The following is a 20,302-nucleotide window of genomic DNA, read 5'->3' on the forward strand; positions in this document are numbered from 1 at the left end:
TGAAAGGAGAGACTAAACACTGATGTTAAAGGCAGCATGCATGAACTACATAACCCACAATGCATTAAACTGTGATGTTCCATGTCTTACTGAAATCACATGTGCAGGGAATTGTGGGGTTTGGAGGATGCAGGCTGAGGACAGCTGGTTGTTGATACAAAGTAAAAGTAGTCAGCCAGTTCAGCAAAGTAGTCAGACAGATCAGCAGAAGAGCAGGGGGATAGGTTTAGGGAACTGCCAGAAACCATGAAAAATCTGTATATTTTTCAATTGATGTACTGTATATTGCAAAGTTGCTTGAAATTATGATTACTTTTCAAAAAGCTTAAGTTATGTTTTTGTGGAGTTCCCCTTTAACTTTTAGTATGATAAAGAGAGAGATTTTGGTTTTCATGTATTATTTGTGGGTTTTAAGTTATGTAGCCTTTTATGTAGCAGCTCTTCAGCTTGCAGTTTAAAAAATATGGTTGCTAGGGTCCAAATTACAGACTAACAATTAATAAGAGCAGTTGCTAGCATGGTGAATGACAAGAAGGGACGATAGCCCAGCGAAGATAAAAGATGAGACTGGCAGTGGTATATATAAACAAGCAGAATAACGCACCCTTTGTAATGCCATCTACGTTTTTACCAGTAAGGCCCTTCTTATACCGGGAGCCCACTGCCCAGACTGAAATACGCCTAATGTGCGAGACACATGACTGGAAAAAAAAAAGCATTAGTAAGTAGGGTTGCCACCTTTTCTAGAAAAGAATACCGGCCTTCCTATATATTTATCTTTTTTTACTGTTAATAACATTGGAATCAACCATCATTTTTACTGGCGAGGCCAGTAAAATACCGGCCACGTGGCAACCCTATTAGTGAGTGACAGAACAGATAGATGCATTGCTAAATTACCTCTCAACTGTCCCGTTTTGAGCGGGATAGTCCGGCTTTTGACAGCTCATCCCGCCAACCCGGATTTGTACTATGTCCTGAGTTTCTCTTTGATCTGTTGCACTGAACAGCCAGAAACAGATACAAAGTTTCTAACTTAATTGGCTCTTGGCCCAGAATATACTTAAATACTTTTGTAACCATTTTTAGATAAGAATTAAAACTTGCATATTAAAGGGCAATTTCCCTTCATTAGCAAAACTGTAATAACATGTAAAAACCATAGAAATGTGCTCAGACCTACATAACCTGCCAAATGTTGTCAAATGGACACTGTAATGAGGGGGCCTGGCCACAAAAATGGGCGTGGTCAAACATTCACAAATCTTTTTGTTTCCAGAATGTTGGGCGGTATGCTAAATACAGTCTGTAGGGAATTGAGTTGTGCCCAATGTTTATCTTATTTGCAATTATATATAAGCCTGTATACCAGCAAACTTTCAACAGCGCACCTATTATTTTAAGATACAGAGAGTACAGTGGGTTTGGTCTGACCACGTGACCGGATATTCTTATCGAGTCGCCTTTTTCTTTTTTCATAGGTGATCTTGTGTCGACAGGGCGCTGTCTAATGACGTCATTCGCGGCCCAGAACACCGGAAGTAAACAGATGACACGCGCAGACCCGGCAGGAGGAACTTAGAAGGGTCCAGGATGGTGAAGACTCCTGCGAACCGTAAAACACTCGGGACCAGCTTGTTGTACGTCATTGCACTGCGAACTGACAACAAATAGGCATATTTCAGAGGTAGGCATGTGTGTTTCTGGAAGGGTAAAGCGATCCTTTATAGAAAATAACGCATAGATAGTTCATACATTTCTTTGCCATTCATATTGTCTTTCGCGTTTTGTATGGCTGGATGAATCCAAGGAAACCCGAGGACTCCTGGTATATGACAGGTGACTTCTAGTTTGCTTTTCATTTATAGCTCATTGGAGGTGTACATCTAAGCCCTTATGTAATGTGAGTTATGTACACCCAATTTTACACTATTAGCAAAGACTCTTTCTTCTTCTTTTACAGGTAGGATTGAGTTGGACTTGTGTGTGTGATATCCGTGCTCCTGTCCTTCAGGAGACTTCAGGAGAGATTTGAGACATGGAGGATGATCTCTCTCTGCACAGGCTGGAAGGCAGTGACCCGTCTCTGGAGACTGGGGGGTTAGTAATAAAGAAGAAGAGTTCCATCAATGAGCAGCATGTGTTTAAAGCACCAGCCCCACGCTCCTCACTGCTTGGCCTGGACCTGCTTGCTGCTCAGAAGAGAAAAGAAAGGGAAGAGAAAGAACAGCAAGAAGGAGAAAAGAAACCCAAAGTCTCTTCAAGGGATTCGGAGGAGAAAGACCGGTCTTCAGACAGACCTAATGATAAACTGAGTCGGGGGAGTCATGGAGACAGGTAATGATTTATGCTTTTGTTATAAGAGTTCTATCTTTATGTACCATGACCAACATTTTGGTTGGGTTAAAGCGATGGTTCACCTTTAAGTTAACTTTAAGAATATTATAAAATCTCCAATTCTAAGCAGCTTTTCAATTGGTCTTCATTGTTTATTTTTTTTTATAGTTTTTTAATTATTTGCGTGTTTCTTCTGAGGGGGTCATAAGCCTGGCTCTCCCTAATATTCAGTATTCCCAAAGGTATACTTACTTGGGGTGTTGGAAGATTTGGTACTACCATCATACCAACGGTTATGCTATCTCCAGCTGTTTTAAGTGACAAAAGCAATTTTCTTGACCTGGATATCTACAACGGCTCCAGCATTCACCCTCTGGAAAAAATGACTAATAATGATAACCCAAACAAAAGTCGGTTTACTTGTCAAGAGGATGCCCAGCTAAGTTCAACGCAATATGGGACACTTGGTTGAATGTTCAATCCATATAAATATATATGACTCACAATGGCTTAGTTAGGCATATACCCCTTCTATTTCTACTTTTCTTTCCTTGCTTACCTGATGTTGTAACAGTTAGCATTAAATAAAAACTAAAAAAAGGGGAGGGTAATTGTCCCCATCTAAAATCAAATGCTCTGCAAGGCTACACATTTATTGTTATTGCTACTTTTTATTACTCATGTTTCTATTTAGGTCCTCTACTATTCATATTCCAGTCAATTATTCAAATCAATGCATGGTTGCTAGAGTAATATGGGCCCGAGCAACCAGATTGCTGTAATTGCAAACTGGCGAGCTGCTGGGGGAAAAAAGTTAAATAACTTAAAAACCACAAATCATAAAAAATTAAAACCAATTGCAAATTGTACCAAAATATAATACTCTACATCATACTAAAAAGTGAACAAACCCTTTAATCTCTGAAGCTTTAACATAAAGGAAGGCCTACATATGGAGTCAGATGTTTTGTTTGTCTTGTCTAGTCTTCAAGGCTGTTTTTTTTTTTTTGTCTCCATTTTAAAAGACATTACAGGACAGCACGTGTGGAGACTCCATCATACACTGGTGGTGTAAATGAGGAATTCTTGGCTCGTAACCGTCAGAGAGAACGTGAAAGACGAGAGCATGGGGTATATGCGTCATCCAAGGATGATCGGCAGAGAAGAAAGGATCGTGGTAGAGAAAGAGGTACTCTAGTTGATTCAGCAATCTGATCAGTTAGTCTATGCACTTATGCCATGTGAATAATTGTGCCCCCCACTGTATTTTAGAGGATCGCAGCCACCGTAACAGGTCAGAGAGAGACAGTGGATCAGAGAGAAGTGCAAGGCGCAGTGAGCCTGAGAGCCCAAGGCACAGAGCTAGAGGTAAGTGTGAGGAATCATAAAGTGACAGGGGCTCCATAGTAAAGCTTCTCTTTCATAATCAGCATGTTGTATCATTATATTAGGCACATGTAGGCAGTGCTTTACAGAACTGGAATTTTTATTAGGCTTTGGAAACCGCTCATCTAGTCTCTGCTCTGAGGACTATAATCTGCAAACAGACAAAATGGCAAGATGGTAGAAGGACCTTAGACAGCTGAAATAGAAGTACATTATCTTTACAGCACAATAAAATCTGTAAATATAACTTTTTAAAAAAATACAACAGTGGTGGATTATCTAAAAAGAAATGTTTAAAGAGCCAGATTATAGAAACTTTTTTTTCTATATAGTTGCTTTTTGTAATCAACCATGAGGTTCATGCAGTGTGTAATTAAATGAACAAGACTAAAAAGGATTCTGTTTTAATGTAGTATTGTTTGGCATAGTTCTAAAAGGTGCTGATATAGCTAGATATAGCTATGTTATGTAACAAGTAAAGCAGCTCCTTCTCTTAAAATGGCAGCATTGTTTTGAAATCAAAAGGGGATACACATATGCCTGCACGTTCAGTTAAGCCTGTGGTTGCCAGCTTAGCAGCCCTGAAAGATAATAAGAAAAAACAACTCAAAAACAGAAATTGTTAAATAGTAAAAAACATTTCAGAAGACACTCAAGTTTACTTTAATTTTTAATAACTGACTTTAGTCTTCCTAAAGATAAACTGGAAATAAAGGATGGTGTAATGCAATAATGTGTGACTCGCCTTGAATATAATTCATACAGGCAGTATAACACAATGTATAACTCAGCTGGTTACTGTGCAGAAGGTTTAACACACCTCACTAAAACCAGATATCCTCTGAAAAATAAATGGAATTATTGTTACCTTTTATGTTCATGCAACACTTTGCATCTCTATTTGAGCTATTAGAATAAACCCTGCTATATTATTGATCTCTAGATGCATCAACACCCTCTCGCTCAAATTGGGAGGAAGATGATAGTGGATATGGAGGGTCTCAGCGGTCACAGTGGGAGTCCCCTTCTCCTGCACCATCAAACAAAGATTCTGAAAGAAGTCATCGGAGTGAACGTGAAAGTTCAAGAAGGGAAAGGTGAGATAATTTTGGCCATGAATATTTAAGACTTCCTTTATTCAAGCAGGCTGTGAGTGGTCAAAACACCCTTCAACGCCATGGGAAGTAGTATGTTGAGAAGTGCATTATTACTTAAGTTCTTTTATCACCCCCTAAAACAGTCTAAAAAAAGTATTCTGCAACTTAACTCACTGGATACTTGTATAAGTAAATATGTTTGCTTGCCCTAAATGTAAAATAAACTTACAATTTTCAAAGCATACTTTCAGTTTGGGCCAGTTCTAAACAGAGAAGACGCATCTACCTACTTCCATGTCTCTTTTCCCTTACTGTGCTGGCTTTAGGTCAGAGAGGGGTCGGTATAGTGAAGAATCTCCCCTTCCAACTCCATCTTACAAATACAATGAATGGGCCTCTGATCGACGACATCTTGGATCCACCCCTCGTCTGTCTCAAGGCAGAGGTAAGAGCTAAGGAAGAAATGCTGTGGCTAAGTATGTTGGAAGGTTGCTTCATAGAGTAGCATCTACATGTGTGCACATTTGTAGTTATTTGGCAGCAATATTTAGTATTATAGTATAGAAATCTGCAACTCTGTATCATTTCATTTTTATTCAGATGTAAGGTGCTGCTGCCAGTGTTTTTAAGACCGGTATATTTGAGTGGTTATGATGGCTACCAAGCACATTTAGTTCTTTAACTCCTAGAACAGTGTGGAACACCATTTTTTCTCTTTTTTTTGATCCAGTTCTTCTTAAAGGGGTTGTTCACCTTCCAAACACTTTTTTTTCAATTTAGTTGTTTTTAGATTGTTCCCTAGAAATAATGACTTTTTCCAATTACTTTCCATTATTTATTTTTTACGTTTTTTCCAAAATCTAAGTTTAAAGTTGAATGTTCCTGTCTCTGGTGTTTGAGTCTGACAGCTCAGTAATCCAGGTGCAGATTCTGAACTGTTACAATTTTGCAACATTTAGTTGATACATTTCTCAGCAGCATCTCTGGAGTATTAGTAACAATTGTATCAATTCTAACAGCTGCCTGTAATGAAACACCAGAGATTCTGCTCAGCAGGGACAAAGATAAGAAATGTAGCAACTAAATGTATCAATTTAGATCAGTTTACAGGATCGGCGACCCCCCCTCCCAGAGCTGCTTCAGAAGGAGAGAAATGACACTTTATACTTCAATATTAGAAAAACCGTGACACATAGAAAATAGAAAGTCATTGGAAAAAGTCGTTATTTCTGGTGATCTATCTGATAACAACTAGTTGTTTGAAGGTGAACAACCCCTTTAATATAAATACTTGTAACACCTTATAATCGGACTGAATGCTTTAAGAAGGGATGCACCAAATCCAGGATTCAGCCTTCTTCAGCAGGATTCGGCTGAATCCTTCTGCCCGGCTGAACCAAATCCGAATCCTAATTTGCATATGCAAATTAGGGACGGGGAGGGAAATCTGTGACTTCTTGTCACAAAACAAGGAAGAAAAAACATTTTCCCCTTCCCACCACTAATATGCATATACAAATTAGGATTCGAATTAGGTTCGGTATTCGGACAAATCTTTCGAGAAGGATTTGGGGGTTTCGGCCGAATCCAAAATAGTGGATTCAGTGCTAGCTTTAAGTAGAAAAAAAAACTATACAGAAACGTAGCTCTAAAATGTTGTATAATATCTATATACATACTATCTAGGGCTACTATTTACATACAGTATGAATAAGTAATGTATAATATTTCAGGTACAGGGTACCATAGCTTGTATTATAAATTGTACTTCTTGAGTCTTGTAGTCTTATACGATTCAAGGTCAGTCATTCTACAGAGAACAGTGATGGTGTAAAGGATAATATGCAGCAATTGTAGGCACATTTAAAGATACTGCAGCATTGTAGAAATTACTGTAACTCAATGTACAAATTGCTATAATGATTATGTTGAAAAGGTTCTATGCATACAGTTAAGTCATTAAAGGAGAAGTCAAATAGCGTAGGCAACTGTTTAGGAAATTGTGGCTTATTTGTATAAAATGGTTCCAGATTGAACTTTATAAGTAAAAACAAAACTATTCAAGTGACATATTTGTGCATCTACTGTGTTACTACGTTATGCATTTCAACTTTTTTCAAATTTCTGTACATACATTTGAATTGATACCTGTGCCATCTTCAGGGAAGCAAGACAACGAGGATGACAAGATTAACTTTATATCCGAGGAGGAGCAACAGCAATGGGAGGATGATCAGCGGGTGATTAGTTGAAAACTTTAACTTATGAATTCAGTTATTTATTTATTTTATTTTTTGAGCAATGCTTACACTTGCTTTGTCTTTTCTTCAAAGCAAGCAGATAGAGACTGGTATATGATGGATGAAGGATTTGATGAGTCTCACAATGCGCTGACTTCTTCCTCTGAAGACTATGTAAAGAAACGGGAACAGCAGCTCCAGAAACAAAGCACTAAAAGGGTGTCTGCTCAGAGGAGGCAAATCAATGAGGTACACTTGTCTTATTGCCACCTTGAAAAAATATGTTTTGTGCACATCTTGTCTTAGTTACTATATAGCCTTCTTTATCTCTTGAATATATGTTGCCTGTACGGCATACATAAAATGAATGCAACATTATATATGCTTTTCTTAATGTTCATGGGCCTTCAGATCCTTGTACCATATCTAAAAGATCACTTCATTTAAATCTTTCTTATATATTGTCATTTTCTACCCTCATTTTAAAATTTGAATGGTCCTTTTTGTAGTTGATAAACGGTATGTTGTAAAAGATGCATTAAGTTCACGTTATTTCCAGGATAACGAGCGTTGGGAAACGAACCGCATGCTAACCAGTGGAGTAGTACAGAGGCTAGAGGTTGATGAAGATTTTGAGGAAGACAATGCAGCAAAAGTGCATCTCCTTGTGCATAATCTGGTGCCTCCCTTCCTGGATGGTCGCATTGTATTTACCAAACAGGTAGGTCAGTTGTAGATTGAATATTAAGGTCTTCGAATGTTAAGTTTAATTCTACAGTGAACATTGTATATCTTTGTGCTGGACTATTTGAAAACAATTAATATCAAAAAGTGGTAATTTCTTCAAAAAGTAATTGTCCTCTGTGTAAAAGGGCGCTAGTTAATAATTAGAATTATTCACTCTTCCCTCTTTAGCCAGAACCAGTGATTCCAGTGCGTGATGCAACTTCTGATTTGGCGATTATTGCCCGCAAAGGCAGTCAGCTGGTTCGCAAGCACCGTGAGCAAAAGGAGCGTAAAAAGGTGAGGCACTGGAAGACAACTAGGCCACTTATTTGCATGATCAGAAATATAATGTAAAGCAATTGTTCCCAAACTGTGGGGCTAGCCAGTGGTTGGGGTGTCTCAGTCTGAAGTCCATTAGTGTGTGAATTAGGGAATGCATGTTTTCCCTTGTAGATGCTCCGCATGAAGGTCAAATTTGGGGCTAGACACCTGTTTGTTGTTCTATACTGTGTAATGTTGGAACTATGCCTGAATGGTGCTTGCACCAATGTTTCTGCCTATAAAGGGGAGTTTGAACCAAACTATTCCAACAACCATTGGTCTAAATTTGTAAGGAGTAGAATTAAGATATGTGAAGCAATCTTTAAATGAGTTTGTCTGATTCAGGCTCAGCACAAGCACTGGGAATTGGCTGGAACAAAGCTTGGAGACATCATGGGTGTTAAGAAGCAAGCTGATGAATCTGACAAGCCTGTTGCAGAGGATGGAGGAGTTGATTACAAGTACGATATGTTTAACAATACTCTTGCTCCTGTATATGTGTCAAGACAATTGTAACGTTTTCATACCTGCTTCATTACTAGTCACAAAATGAAACCGAACAGGACAGTAATTCTTGTTATCCTGTACTCAATCTGGTTTGGAGAACTTGCCAGGTGTTGTTTTACAATCCTTATGCCCAAAATATGTATACATATGTGATAAAAGCAGGATCCTTACCTTTGCTGATATTCTGTTTGTTGTACATCTATACTTAGAAAGGTCAAAGACTTACTAGAACTCTCCGACATTCATGTTTTACAGGAAACAAGTCATTTATTATGTGCTACCACACTTCAAAGTTTATGTTTTTAAAACTTTTATGAATCCTTCCCTAGGCTATAATTTAATATATACAGTGCCTTGCAAAAGTCTTCACCCCCTTGGCATTTTTCATGTTCTTCACAACCTGGAATTAAAATGGATTGTTTGAGAGTTTGCACCATTTTATTTACAGAAGATGCCTACAACTTTGAAGTTTTTTTTTTATTATTCTGAAGCAAACAACAAATAACAGAAATCTTCAGCGTGCATAACTATTCACCCCCCTAAAGTCAGTACTTTGTAGAGCCATCTTTTGCAGCAATTACAATGTTCCTGTCTCTGATGTTTCAGTCTGGCAGCTCAGTAATTCAGTTTAGTTCAGTAATTCATTACAATTTTGCAACATTTAGTTGATACATTTCTCAGCAGCATCTCTGGAGTATTAGCAACTATTGTATCAATTCTAACAGCTGCCTTTAATGAAATTCTGCTCAGCAGGGACAAAGATAAGAAATGTATCAACTAAATGTATCCATTTAGAACAGTCTACAGGGTCGATGACCCCCCTCCCAGAGCTGCTTCAGAAGGTGAAAAATGACACTTTATACTTCAATTTTAGAAAAATGGTGACACGTAGAAAATAGAAAGTAATAGGAAAAAGTCGTTATTTCTGGTGATCTACCTAAAAACAACTAGTTGTTTGAAGTTGAACAACCCCAAGTAATGGGTTTTTTTCTGGCCACTTCCATAAAGCCCAGCTCTATGGAGTGTAGAGCTTATTGTGGTCCTATGGACAGATACTCCAGTCTCTGCTGTGGAACTCTGCAACTCCTTCAGGGTTACCATTGGTCTCTGTGCTGCCTCTCTGATTAATGCCCTTCTTGCCCGGTCAGAGTTTTGGTGGGCGGCCCTCTCTTGGCAGGTTTGTTATGGTACCATGTCGGAAAAGGTGTGTTTCTACTGACAGATCATGTGACACTTAGATTGCACACAGGTGGACTTCATTTCACTAATTATGTGACTTTTTAAAGGATTAGTTCAGTGTGAAAATAAAAACTGTGTAAATAGATGGGCTGTGCAAAATAAAAAATGTTTCTAATATAGTTAGTTAGCCAAAAATGTAATTGTATTTTGCCAAATGTAATGTATTTTGCACAGCTTATCTATTTACCCAGTTTTTATTTTTATACTGAACAATTCCTTTAAGGTAATGGGTTGCACCAGGATTTTTTAGGGGGGTTCATGGCAAAGGGGGTGATTACATATGTACATGACAATTTTCAGTTTTTTTTATTTATTTTTTTTTAAATTCTTAATTTCTTTATATATATTTTTCTCATTTCACTTCACCTGTATACCATAGCTTAAACCTAAACTGAGACTGTTTCTTAATATCTGTAGTCCCACACAGCAGGGTGCTTTACTGTAGCTAGTGTGTAGCCAGTATGCAATTGGTCTATTTCTTGGTAACGCCTAAATGTGCTGACTGGAAAAAAAACTTATTCTGTGAAAGAATGCCTATTGTTTTGTCCTATTATTTATATATGTCCGGCATGGGAACCGTAAACATTGCCCCTACCTTTCAGGTAAAGCTATTCTAAGTGTAAAAGCCAGTGCAAAATGCAAATAATTGGCAAATAAATTTTGCCATACTTTATCCCATAATGCAACATTTAAAATCCTGTCTCTATTTGCTGCAGATATGGGATGTACACACTTATACCAGTAAGTAAATTCACAAATGCATCCAACTTGCACCTCTTAAGTATGGATTGGCACATGTGTGGGAAATGGCTTGCACTTACATACAGGGACCACAGTGCCTTGTGTGGTTTGTGCCATGTTTGACACATTAAGTAAATATGTATCCCAAATAATGAATACACACTTGCTAGATGTACCTCTCTGTGTAAATATACACAGCCATGGGGGACCCTGCCCAAAAGAGCTTACAGTCTAAAAATACATCTTTTAGGCTTGATATACAGTTTGTTTGTTTTTTAAATAAATTGTGTAACCAATGTGTTACTATTCTGTGATACACACTAAAAATTATTATTGCGTAGATTACACAAAACCACATTTTACTGTGTAATCGAGTCCCAACTTTATTTTCTGCATTTTCAGGACAGAGCAGAAGTTCGCCGACCACATGCGGGAGCGCAGTGAGGCAAGCAGTGACTTCTCCCGCAAGAAGAGTCTGATGGAGCAGAGGCAGTACTTGCCCATATTTGCGGTACAGCAGGAACTACTTACCATCATAAGGTAATGTGCTGTTTTAAAATATTGCTGCAGGAAAATGAAACATTGGTAAATCTAACAAGCATAATGCTATTGTCCAAATATTGTTTCATGCTCAAGAACATTCCAAACTTGCAATATTCACCATTTAATAGCACATTCTGTAGGCCCCCAGCTATGTTTTTTCCATAGACTTTGTTTATGGGCAATGCCAAGCATTTTTAAACCATGAATAGGAAATATTGGAGGGATTTAATTTATGTTGCCTTTTGCACAGCATTATCAGTAGTGCACAAAGCAATGCATGATCTGCAATCCACATTGTTGTATTTACAGAGATAATAGCATCGTCATTGTGGTGGGGGAAACCGGTAGTGGGAAGACTACCCAACTCACTCAGTACCTGCATGAGGACGGGTATACGGATTATGGCATGATTGCCTGCACCCAGCCCCGCCGAGTGGCAGCCATGTCTGTGGCAAAGCGAGTTAGTGAAGAAATGCAAGTGAGCCTTGGAGAAGAAGTGGGCTATGCTATCCGATTTGAGGACTGCACTTCAGAGAAAACTCTTATTAAGTACATGACAGACGGCATACTGTTACGTGAATGTTTGCGTGAATCTGACCTTGACAACTACAGTGCTGTTATTATGGATGAAGCCCATGAACGGTCATTAAACACAGATGTGCTGTTTGGGCTCCTGCGGGAGGTAAGTTATTTTTTTTTATCTACCCCTATCGCATAAATGGCCTGTTGCAATCTAACACTGTGTGCTTTACAGGTTGTTACCCGACGCTCTGATTTAAAGTTGATCGTGACTTCAGCCACTATGGATGCCGAGAAATTTGCAGCTTTCTTTGGCAATGTTCCAATTTTTCATATACCAGGACGTACATTCCCTGTGGACATCCTGTTTAGCAAGGTAAATGCGTTTAGAGGCACATTTATCAAGGGTCGAATTTCAAATTCAAGTGAGCTTTTTTACTCCCCATAACTACCATAAATTCAAAATTCGGCCAAACAAAATTTATTATTAAAGGGATTCTGTCATGATTTTTATGATGTTCCTCCTACTCAATGTAACTGAATGTGTCACAGTGGGACCTGGATTTTACTATTGAGTGCTGTTCTCAGATCTACCAGGCAGCTGTTATCTTGTGTTAGGGAGCTTTTATCTGGTTACCTTCCCATTGTTCTGTTGTTAGGCTGCTGGGGGAGAAATGAAGGGGGTGATATCACTTCAATGCTAAAGTAGAGCTGACCTAGACAGTGCACTGATGGAAGAACGCTGTTACATTCCTCCAGTACGGTTAATTGTAACCGTTCTGTCCATTTAATTGTTTCCCTTTTTGGATTATGTTAGGCTCAATAAGAACAGTTTACCATGTTATTCTGCTTGTTTTCCATTGTGGTTCAAGTAGAGGCATTGTATACAGATTTTTATAAGTAAAAATGTATATGACTTCAATGTACTAGTATGCTATACTACAATACAGGCTTTGGCCTGTGCCTGTACAACTTGGCATTCTTGTCAGGGTACAGTCATTACTCACTACACTATGCCTACTACCTACCCCCTCTTGTTCTTCTCCGCTGCACATGTAATTACATCTGCAATCTTAATTCCTTTATCACTGCCGTTATTCCCATGTCTTTATTTTTCAACTTAAATTAGGTTTCCCATCTGTTTTCATTTCTCTGTTTCCACCCATTTATCTACTCAAGTTACTTAATTTTTTCTCTCATATCCAGACTCCCCAGGAGGATTATGTGGAAGCTGCTGTAAAACAAGCTCTACAAATCCACTTATCGGGAGCTGCAGGTGACATACTGATCTTCATGCCTGGTCAGGAGGACATTGAGGTGAGCTCTGGTCCACATTGGCTTTTCCTTGCAGTGTTTGCTCATGTGCTGTCTGTTTCCTGTAATGTAAAGGTGCATATCCCTTTTCCAACCAACAGGTGACATCAGATCAGATTGTTGAACGTTTGGAGGAACTGGACAGTGCACCACCCCTGGCTGTGTTACCGATCTACTCTCAGTTACCATCTGACTTGCAAGCCAAGATCTTCCAGAAGGTGAGCTTAGAAATACTGATTGGGGTTTAAAAAAAATAGCGGAGCTAAATATAACTGGGATTAAATAGCATTTCTATAGGCTGCTAATCTCTCTGCTTTTACTTACAGGCTCCAGATGGTGTGAGAAAATGCATTGTGGCCACAAATATTGCGGAAACATCTCTGACTGTAGATGGCATAATGTTTGTGATAGATTCAGGCTACTGCAAGTTAAAGGTGAGTGTATTCTGTTGCATGCTTAGTAGAGCAAAATTATCATCTTACATGTATTGCAGACTGAATTTTAATATTATAACCCATCTGCTACCTATGTAATAGGTGTTTAATCCCCGAATTGGAATGGATGCTCTGCAGATATACCCTATTAGCCAGGCAAATGCCAACCAGCGCTCAGGAAGAGCAGGCAGAACAGGCCCTGGACAATGCTATAGGTAAGTTCATACTGTTCAGCGCTACTACCTCTTTCCCTGACATGGCCTTGTTGTACTAACATTTCAGCAGTACATTAAATGCTTTTGTAACAAACTCGTCTTTTTGGCCTGACAGGCTGTACACACAGAGTGCCTTTAAGAATGAGCTGCTCCACACTGCAGTTCCTGAAATCCAGCGCACAAATCTCTCTAATGTGGTTCTGTTGCTCAAGTCACTGGGGGTTCAGGATTTGCTTCTCTTTCATTTCATGGATCCTCCCCCTGAGGACAACATGTTGAATTCCATGTACCAGCTCTGGATCCTTGGTGCTCTTGATAATACCGGTTAGTATGTGATTGAGAACAGTTAAGGGATTTTTTTCAACTCTGACTCTACTCTTGTATCCTTCAACCCTGGATGCTGTCTCAATCTTCTCTAAATAAGCATATCTCTTCTTTTAAAAGGTGCCCTCACATCTACTGGTCGGCTCATGGTAGAATTTCCTTTGGACCCAGCTCTCTCCAAAATGCTTATTGTGTCCTGTGATATGGGCTGCAGTTCTGAAATCCTTATTGTGGTGTCTATGCTGTCTGTGCCAGCAATATTTTATAGACCAAAGGTAATTTATGAGGTGTCCACGTTTAAGGAACAATCCTAATAACACAAACTACATACGGTTCTTTTTATCATCATTTCATTGAAACAAGAACATTTCTAAACAAAACTAATTGATCAGGCTAGTCGATTAAAATAATCAAGCTAATCTTAATCTCTAAAATACAGTATCTGCCTCTGTATGCAGGAATTGTTTAGATTTTGATAGACTATTAGGTCAGTCATATAACGTGCGTGTGTGTGCGCGCGTGCTCCCTTGCCTAGACTGATGAGATTGGGGTTCGTGAATAGTAGCTTGTTTACTGCAGAAATGGTACAGGATTATTAATTGATATTTAGAAAGTTTCTAATTTTCATGTTTAGAGGCTATTAAATTTTCATATTGGTTCCCCTTAAAGCATGCTGACAGTAGTAACACCAGTAATATGTGTACTGCTGCTTCCTAGCAAAAGTAAATGATGTGGTTGCACTGTATATTGAAATAAAGTGCAAGTGTATAGCAAACAATCGAGGGGTCATTTACGATGCAGAATGCAGTGGTAAAGTTCAAAAAAGCATTAAAGCAGTTTTCAAGAGGCACAAAGACACCCACCATTTCTGTTCTCTAATTTAGAAATCATTCAGTTGTATACGTTAGGTTAGAGTGTGCAGCTCTCTGCACCAGATTTTTGGTCTGGCAAAAGAGAGTAGAATTCCCTGGGGTACAAGTGCTTATTCAAGGAACAGTTCAGTGTAAAAATAAAAACTGGGTAAATAGATTGTATGTGCAAAATAAGAAATGTTTCTAATATAGTTAGTTAGCCAAAAATGTAATGTATAAAGGCTGGAGTGACTGGATATGTAACATAACATAACAGAACACTACTTCCTGTTTTTCAGCTCTCTAACTCTGAGTTAGTCAGTGACTTGAAGGGGGGCCAAATGGGACATAACTGTTCAGTGATTTTGCATTTGATCCTTTGCATGCAGCTCAGATTCGAAAGCAACAGTTATGACGCATGTGGCCCCCCTTCAAGTGACCGATTGGTTACTGCCTGCTAACCAATCAGTGGAAACCAAGAGAGCTGCAAAGCATGAAGTAGTGTTCTGTTGACATCCAGTCACTCCAGCCTTTATACATTACATTTTTGGCTAACTAACTACATTGAAAACTTTTTTTTTTTTTTTGCACAGCCTGTCTATTTAGCCAGCTATTTTTATACTGAACAATTCCTTTAAATGAGCATGCTCTTGTAACCCTTAGTGCTCTAGCACTTCAGCCCCTGGGAAAAGAGAATAACCACATTTGTCTTCACACTCACTTCTTAGTAATGCATTCCCCCCACTGCTGTTGGAAGCCTACAATTTGGGAAACCGTTTATTTTGAAAAATCTTTTTCAAATGGATGCATCTATTAGGTATTTCTTTGTCTATGTTTTCTGTTAGGGTCGTGAGGAGGAGAGTGACCAGATCAGAGAGAAGTTTGCTGTTCCAGAGAGTGACCATTTGACGTATCTGAATGTCTTCCTGCAGTGGAAGAACAATAATTACTCCAGTGGCTGGTGCAACCAGCACTTCATCCATGCCAAGGCCATGCGGAAGGTATGGGTTTGTTTTTGGTAAACTTTGTGAGCCATGCTAGATTAAAAGGCCACTGTGTGTGTGTGAGACAGGCATTTTTCTTATGTTCTTAGGTTCGTGAAGTCCGGGCACAATTGAAAGACATCATGGTTTCTCAAAGAATGTCTCTCTCCTCCTGTGGTTCAGACTGGGACATTGTCAGAAAGTGCATTTGTGCAGCTTATTTTCACCAGGCTGCAAGGCTTAAGGTTAGTATTTGAATCTAAACACATTATTATTTGCAGATGTGTGACAGAAAAAGAGAATGTGTCCAGTCTCTTATGACAAAATATCCTCTAATCTGTGTATTTATCCACAGGGGATTGGAGAGTATGTGAATGTACGAACTGGGATGCCATGTCATCTTCACCCAACTAGTTCACTGTTTGGCATGGGATATACCCCAGATTACATTGTTTACCATGAGCTGGTGATGACCACAAAGGTAGGAAATTACACGAAATCCATTTTGCTTCTGTTTCAGAAGAACATGTGTTCTGCTCTTTAATAGCCGATAGAGAGCAGCATCCAGAATCAAAGGTCAATATGACTGCTCAGTTTTATTTAAAAATAAATAAAAGTAACAATGCGTTTTTGTTAATCGCTGGCATACATAAAAGATTACATAACGGGCATATCGGGGACTCAGTGACAATGTTTCCATGAAAGAGCTTTTAGGGGCCCCATTCTAATTTGTCCACTGTTGTGCTGAAATGTTAGTGAGCGGACTATTTAAATCTTCCAAATTAATGTAATGTTGGAAAGTTTTTAATGTAATCCTTATCCAAGGCTATTCAGAAAAGATAAATGATGATTTTAGCCAAAAGCCCACATTTTGTTTCTACACCTGAACATGTAATATTTGGATGTAAATGCAAGAAGCTGTGCCCTGTCCAGGTCCTGGGTGTTGCAGGTCAGGAGACTTTTTCCCTACTTCAGTTTGGATAGCTTTACATTAACTTTGAGCATGATTGGCACTGCATACATTTTCTAATGTTTTCTTTTCTGGGTTCCTTCTAGGAATACATGCAGTGTGTCACAGCTGTGGATGGAGAATGGCTGGCAGAGTTGGGTCCAATGTTTTATAGTATTAAACATGCAGGGAAATCGAGACAGGTAAGGTTTTTTTTTTTGTGTTTAGTATTTTTGTTTTTTTAAATGTAGTATGAACTGAAATTTGATTGACAGTCCATGATGAACTTTTAGGAAAACAAGCGGCGTGCAAAGGAGGAAGTATCTGCTATGGAGGAGGAAATGATGTTGGCAGAGGAGCAGCTTCGTTCCAGGAGAGAGGAGCAGCAAAAAAAGAATGTTCTTGGTAGTGCAAGGTGAGCTGTGAGGGTGGATTTCCACTACTTCTTTTCTCCTGACAAAAAATACGATGGATACTAAAGTGTGATACACACTCACCATTCATTTTATACAGTATGGTCAGTTCCAGATGCTTTTTGTTATGGATTCGGCAGCCCCAAAAGGGCACTTTATAGCATCGAACTCTGACATGAGATTAACACTATTTGTAGTTTAAAATAAAATTATTCTTACTCCCTTCTGAATAATATTCAGTCTTTGGTAGTTTATGTGTGGGTAAAATGGCTCAATATCTAAGGCAGCAAATGTTGTGCATGCTGGTTATATAGTGCATTTCTCTCTGAAAATCTGAGTAAAATGGGTCGTTCAGACATTGTTCAGAAGAACAACGTACTTTGATTAAAAAGTTAATTGGAGAGGAGAAAACGTATAAAGAAGTACAGAAAATGATAGACTGCTCAGCTAAAATGATCTCAAATGCTTTAAATTGGCAACCAAAACCTGAAAGACGTGGAAGAAAACAGAAAAAACTCCCATTGGAATGGATAGAAGAATAGCTAAAATCAGCCAATGATCAGCTCCAGGAAGATTAAAGAAGGTCTAAAGTTACCTGTGATTTCTGTTACAATTAGAAGACACCTATGTGAAGCCAAGTTATTGGCAAGAAGCCCCTGCAAAGCTCCTTTGTTAAATAAAAGACATGCTGCAGAGGTTATGATCAAAGAACACATTGACTGGCCTAAAGAGAAATGATGCAACATTTTGTTGACTGATGGAAGCAAAATTTTTCTTTTTGGGTCTAGGGGCCACAGACAGTTTGTCAGACTCCCCCCAAACACTGAATTCAAGTCACAGTACAATGTGAAGACAGTGAAGCATGGTGGCACAAGCATCACAATATTGGAATGTTTTTCATACAGTTAGGCCTATTTATCACATACCAGGGATCATGGATCAGTTTCAATACATCAAAATACTTGAAGAGGTCATGTTGCGGTATGCCATAGAGAAAGTGCCCTTGAAGTGGATGTTTTATCAAGACAAAGACCCCAAAAATCCAAGTAAACGAGTAACATCTTGGTTCCAGACCAACAAGATATTGGGCCAGCCCAATAGAAAACCTGTGGGTGACGTTAAAAATGCTGGATCTGAGGCAAAACCAAGAAATGCAAAAGAATGTAACAGGTGCCAGAAGTTGGTCGACTCCATGCAACCCAGATGTGCAGCAGTTCTCAGAAATACTGGTTTTAAAACTAAATATTAGTTCAGTGCTTCAAGGGAAAGCAAAATCTTGAAACATTTTTCAGTTTATACAGTGAATGTTTGAGTTTTTAAAGAAGAATGCAGACACTATTTTTTTAGACCAGTCTAACATTCCTAACACAAATTTTTCTTCATGTTTATTTGGAATAAAATGTGCAGTTTTTTTTTTTATTTTTTAAATACGGTGCTATTATTCTGAACACTATTGCACTAAAATGAGAATATCCAGTGTAGGCAGCTTATGTGGTTGCTATGGGTAAGGCAACAGAGATTCGATTTTGATTTTATGTTGCCATATTTCACCAGGTCTTTGAAAATATACACACCAGGAAGGAAGGATCAAGTAGAACCTGGGACACCCCGCCGAACACCTGCACGGTTTGGGCTTTGAAGCTTTATCATGTCATTTATCCACCTGCCATGGATCTGATGGAACTGCATGGGAAGAGATATCATTTGTTCTCCGGGTTGAAATAGAGTGTATTGGACATTGTGGATGGGAGAGGGGTTTAAGTATTTTCTTTATTGTAAAGTGGAATAATGTTATTTTTAAACAATAATGTCTTTTTGGCTTTTTGCATTTTTATCTTTTAAAATTTTACAGATACACAGGCTCCAAGTAGGTAGAGAAAGTAGAATTAGCCAACCGTGCTTCTCTGCCCTCCTTTTGGCACATAATGTTTAGTACAAACCTTGATCTTATAGACAGTTGATAAGAACAGACTGGTGTTAACATGATAATTAACTCCTAACTAGTGTCGTAATGTCAGAGGCAGTCCCACAACAAGTGGATCAGTTGGATTATCGGCAGCTCCCTCTGCTTGAAGCCAATTTAAGTGCTGTATATTGACTAAAAGGCAACTGTTAAATGCTGATTATTGATTTTCCTACAATGCTGACGGGATGAAGTGCAGCTCAGGGATTCTGGCTCTGGCTTGACTGCGTGCAGAGGGGAGTTTTGTCATTCTCACTATGTAGTCCGACAGCTTAGTGATGGTTTGTTCTGGCTTCACTATTACAGCTCCTCTGCACTGCATTTCTCTCACTAGTACAGGTATGGTACCTGTTATCCAGAATCTTTGGGACCTGCGGTTGTCCGGATAATGGATCTTTTCCTAATTTGGATCTTCATACCTTAAAGAAGAACCAAACTCTAAAAATAAATATGATTAATATGCCATATTTAACAGGCAACTTATTGCACCAGCATGTCAATAGTAACAATAATCCAGGACTTCAAACTAGTCACAGGGGGTCACCATCTAGGAAAGTGTCTGCTACACTCCCATGCTCAGTAAAGTTTAAACAACTGTTGAGAAGCTAAGCTTAGGGGTTGTCACAAATTATCAAGCAGTAAATGAGGTTGACCTGTATTAAAAGCTGATGCTACAGGGCTGATTATTAAATTCTGATGATAGTTGCATTGGTTTCTGGGCTGCCGTGTAGTAATTATCTGTATTATTTACTAATCAGCCTTATATTGTGACATTCTATGTGTGCTGTATATTGTTAGTGGGTCCCTAAGCTCAGTAAGTGACAGCAGCATAGAGCATGTGCAGTGAATCAGCAGAAAATAAGATGGGGAGCTACTGGGGCATCGTTGGAGACACAGATCTTTACTGCTAAAGGGCGGTGGTTGCCTTGGGCAACACAAAACATCATGTACAACATTTCTATCTACTTTTTTAGTTCTCCTTTGTTTACTAGAAAATCATATAAACATTAAATTAACCCAATAGACTGGTTTTGCTTCCAATAAGGATTAATTAAGGGGCATGTTTTTTTTTTAACATTGGAGATAAATACAGTATCTGGAGAGATTTCTGCAGATGTTGCCCATAGCAACCAATGAGATCTTTGCTTTTGTTTTCTAATTTGGCTGTGGCTGGTTTAAATCTAATTGCTGATTGTTTGC

General features: G+C 38.7%; 1 protein-coding gene across 1 annotated transcript; it reads left to right on the plus strand.

The window, feature by feature from the left end:
- Nucleotides 1–1,493: 1,493 nt before the first annotated feature.
- Nucleotides 1,494–18,944, plus strand: dhx38.S (DEAH-box helicase 38 S homeolog). The gene is made up of 26 exons (XM_018260540.2): nt 1,494–1,687; nt 1,964–2,337; nt 3,363–3,526; nt 3,610–3,705; nt 4,667–4,820; nt 5,147–5,265; nt 6,984–7,060; nt 7,154–7,309; nt 7,620–7,781; nt 7,976–8,083; nt 8,453–8,568; nt 10,997–11,134; nt 11,447–11,819; nt 11,892–12,032; nt 12,863–12,973; nt 13,072–13,188; nt 13,297–13,404; nt 13,507–13,619; nt 13,735–13,943; nt 14,064–14,218; nt 15,640–15,795; nt 15,888–16,022; nt 16,133–16,258; nt 16,834–16,929; nt 17,020–17,141; nt 18,694–18,944. Exons 2-26 carry the CDS (start codon nt 2,039–2,041, stop codon nt 18,776–18,778), a joined length of 3,636 nt encoding a protein of 1,211 aa, XP_018116029.1. The 5' UTR covers nt 1,494–1,687; nt 1,964–2,038; the 3' UTR covers nt 18,779–18,944.
- The last annotated feature ends 1,358 nt before the right edge of the window (nt 18,945–20,302 follow it).

This window comes from Xenopus laevis, chromosome 4S (genome assembly GCF_017654675.1).
Source record: "Xenopus laevis strain J_2021 chromosome 4S, Xenopus_laevis_v10.1, whole genome shotgun sequence".
In the NCBI taxonomy this organism is placed as follows: domain Eukaryota; kingdom Metazoa; phylum Chordata; class Amphibia; order Anura; family Pipidae; genus Xenopus; species Xenopus laevis.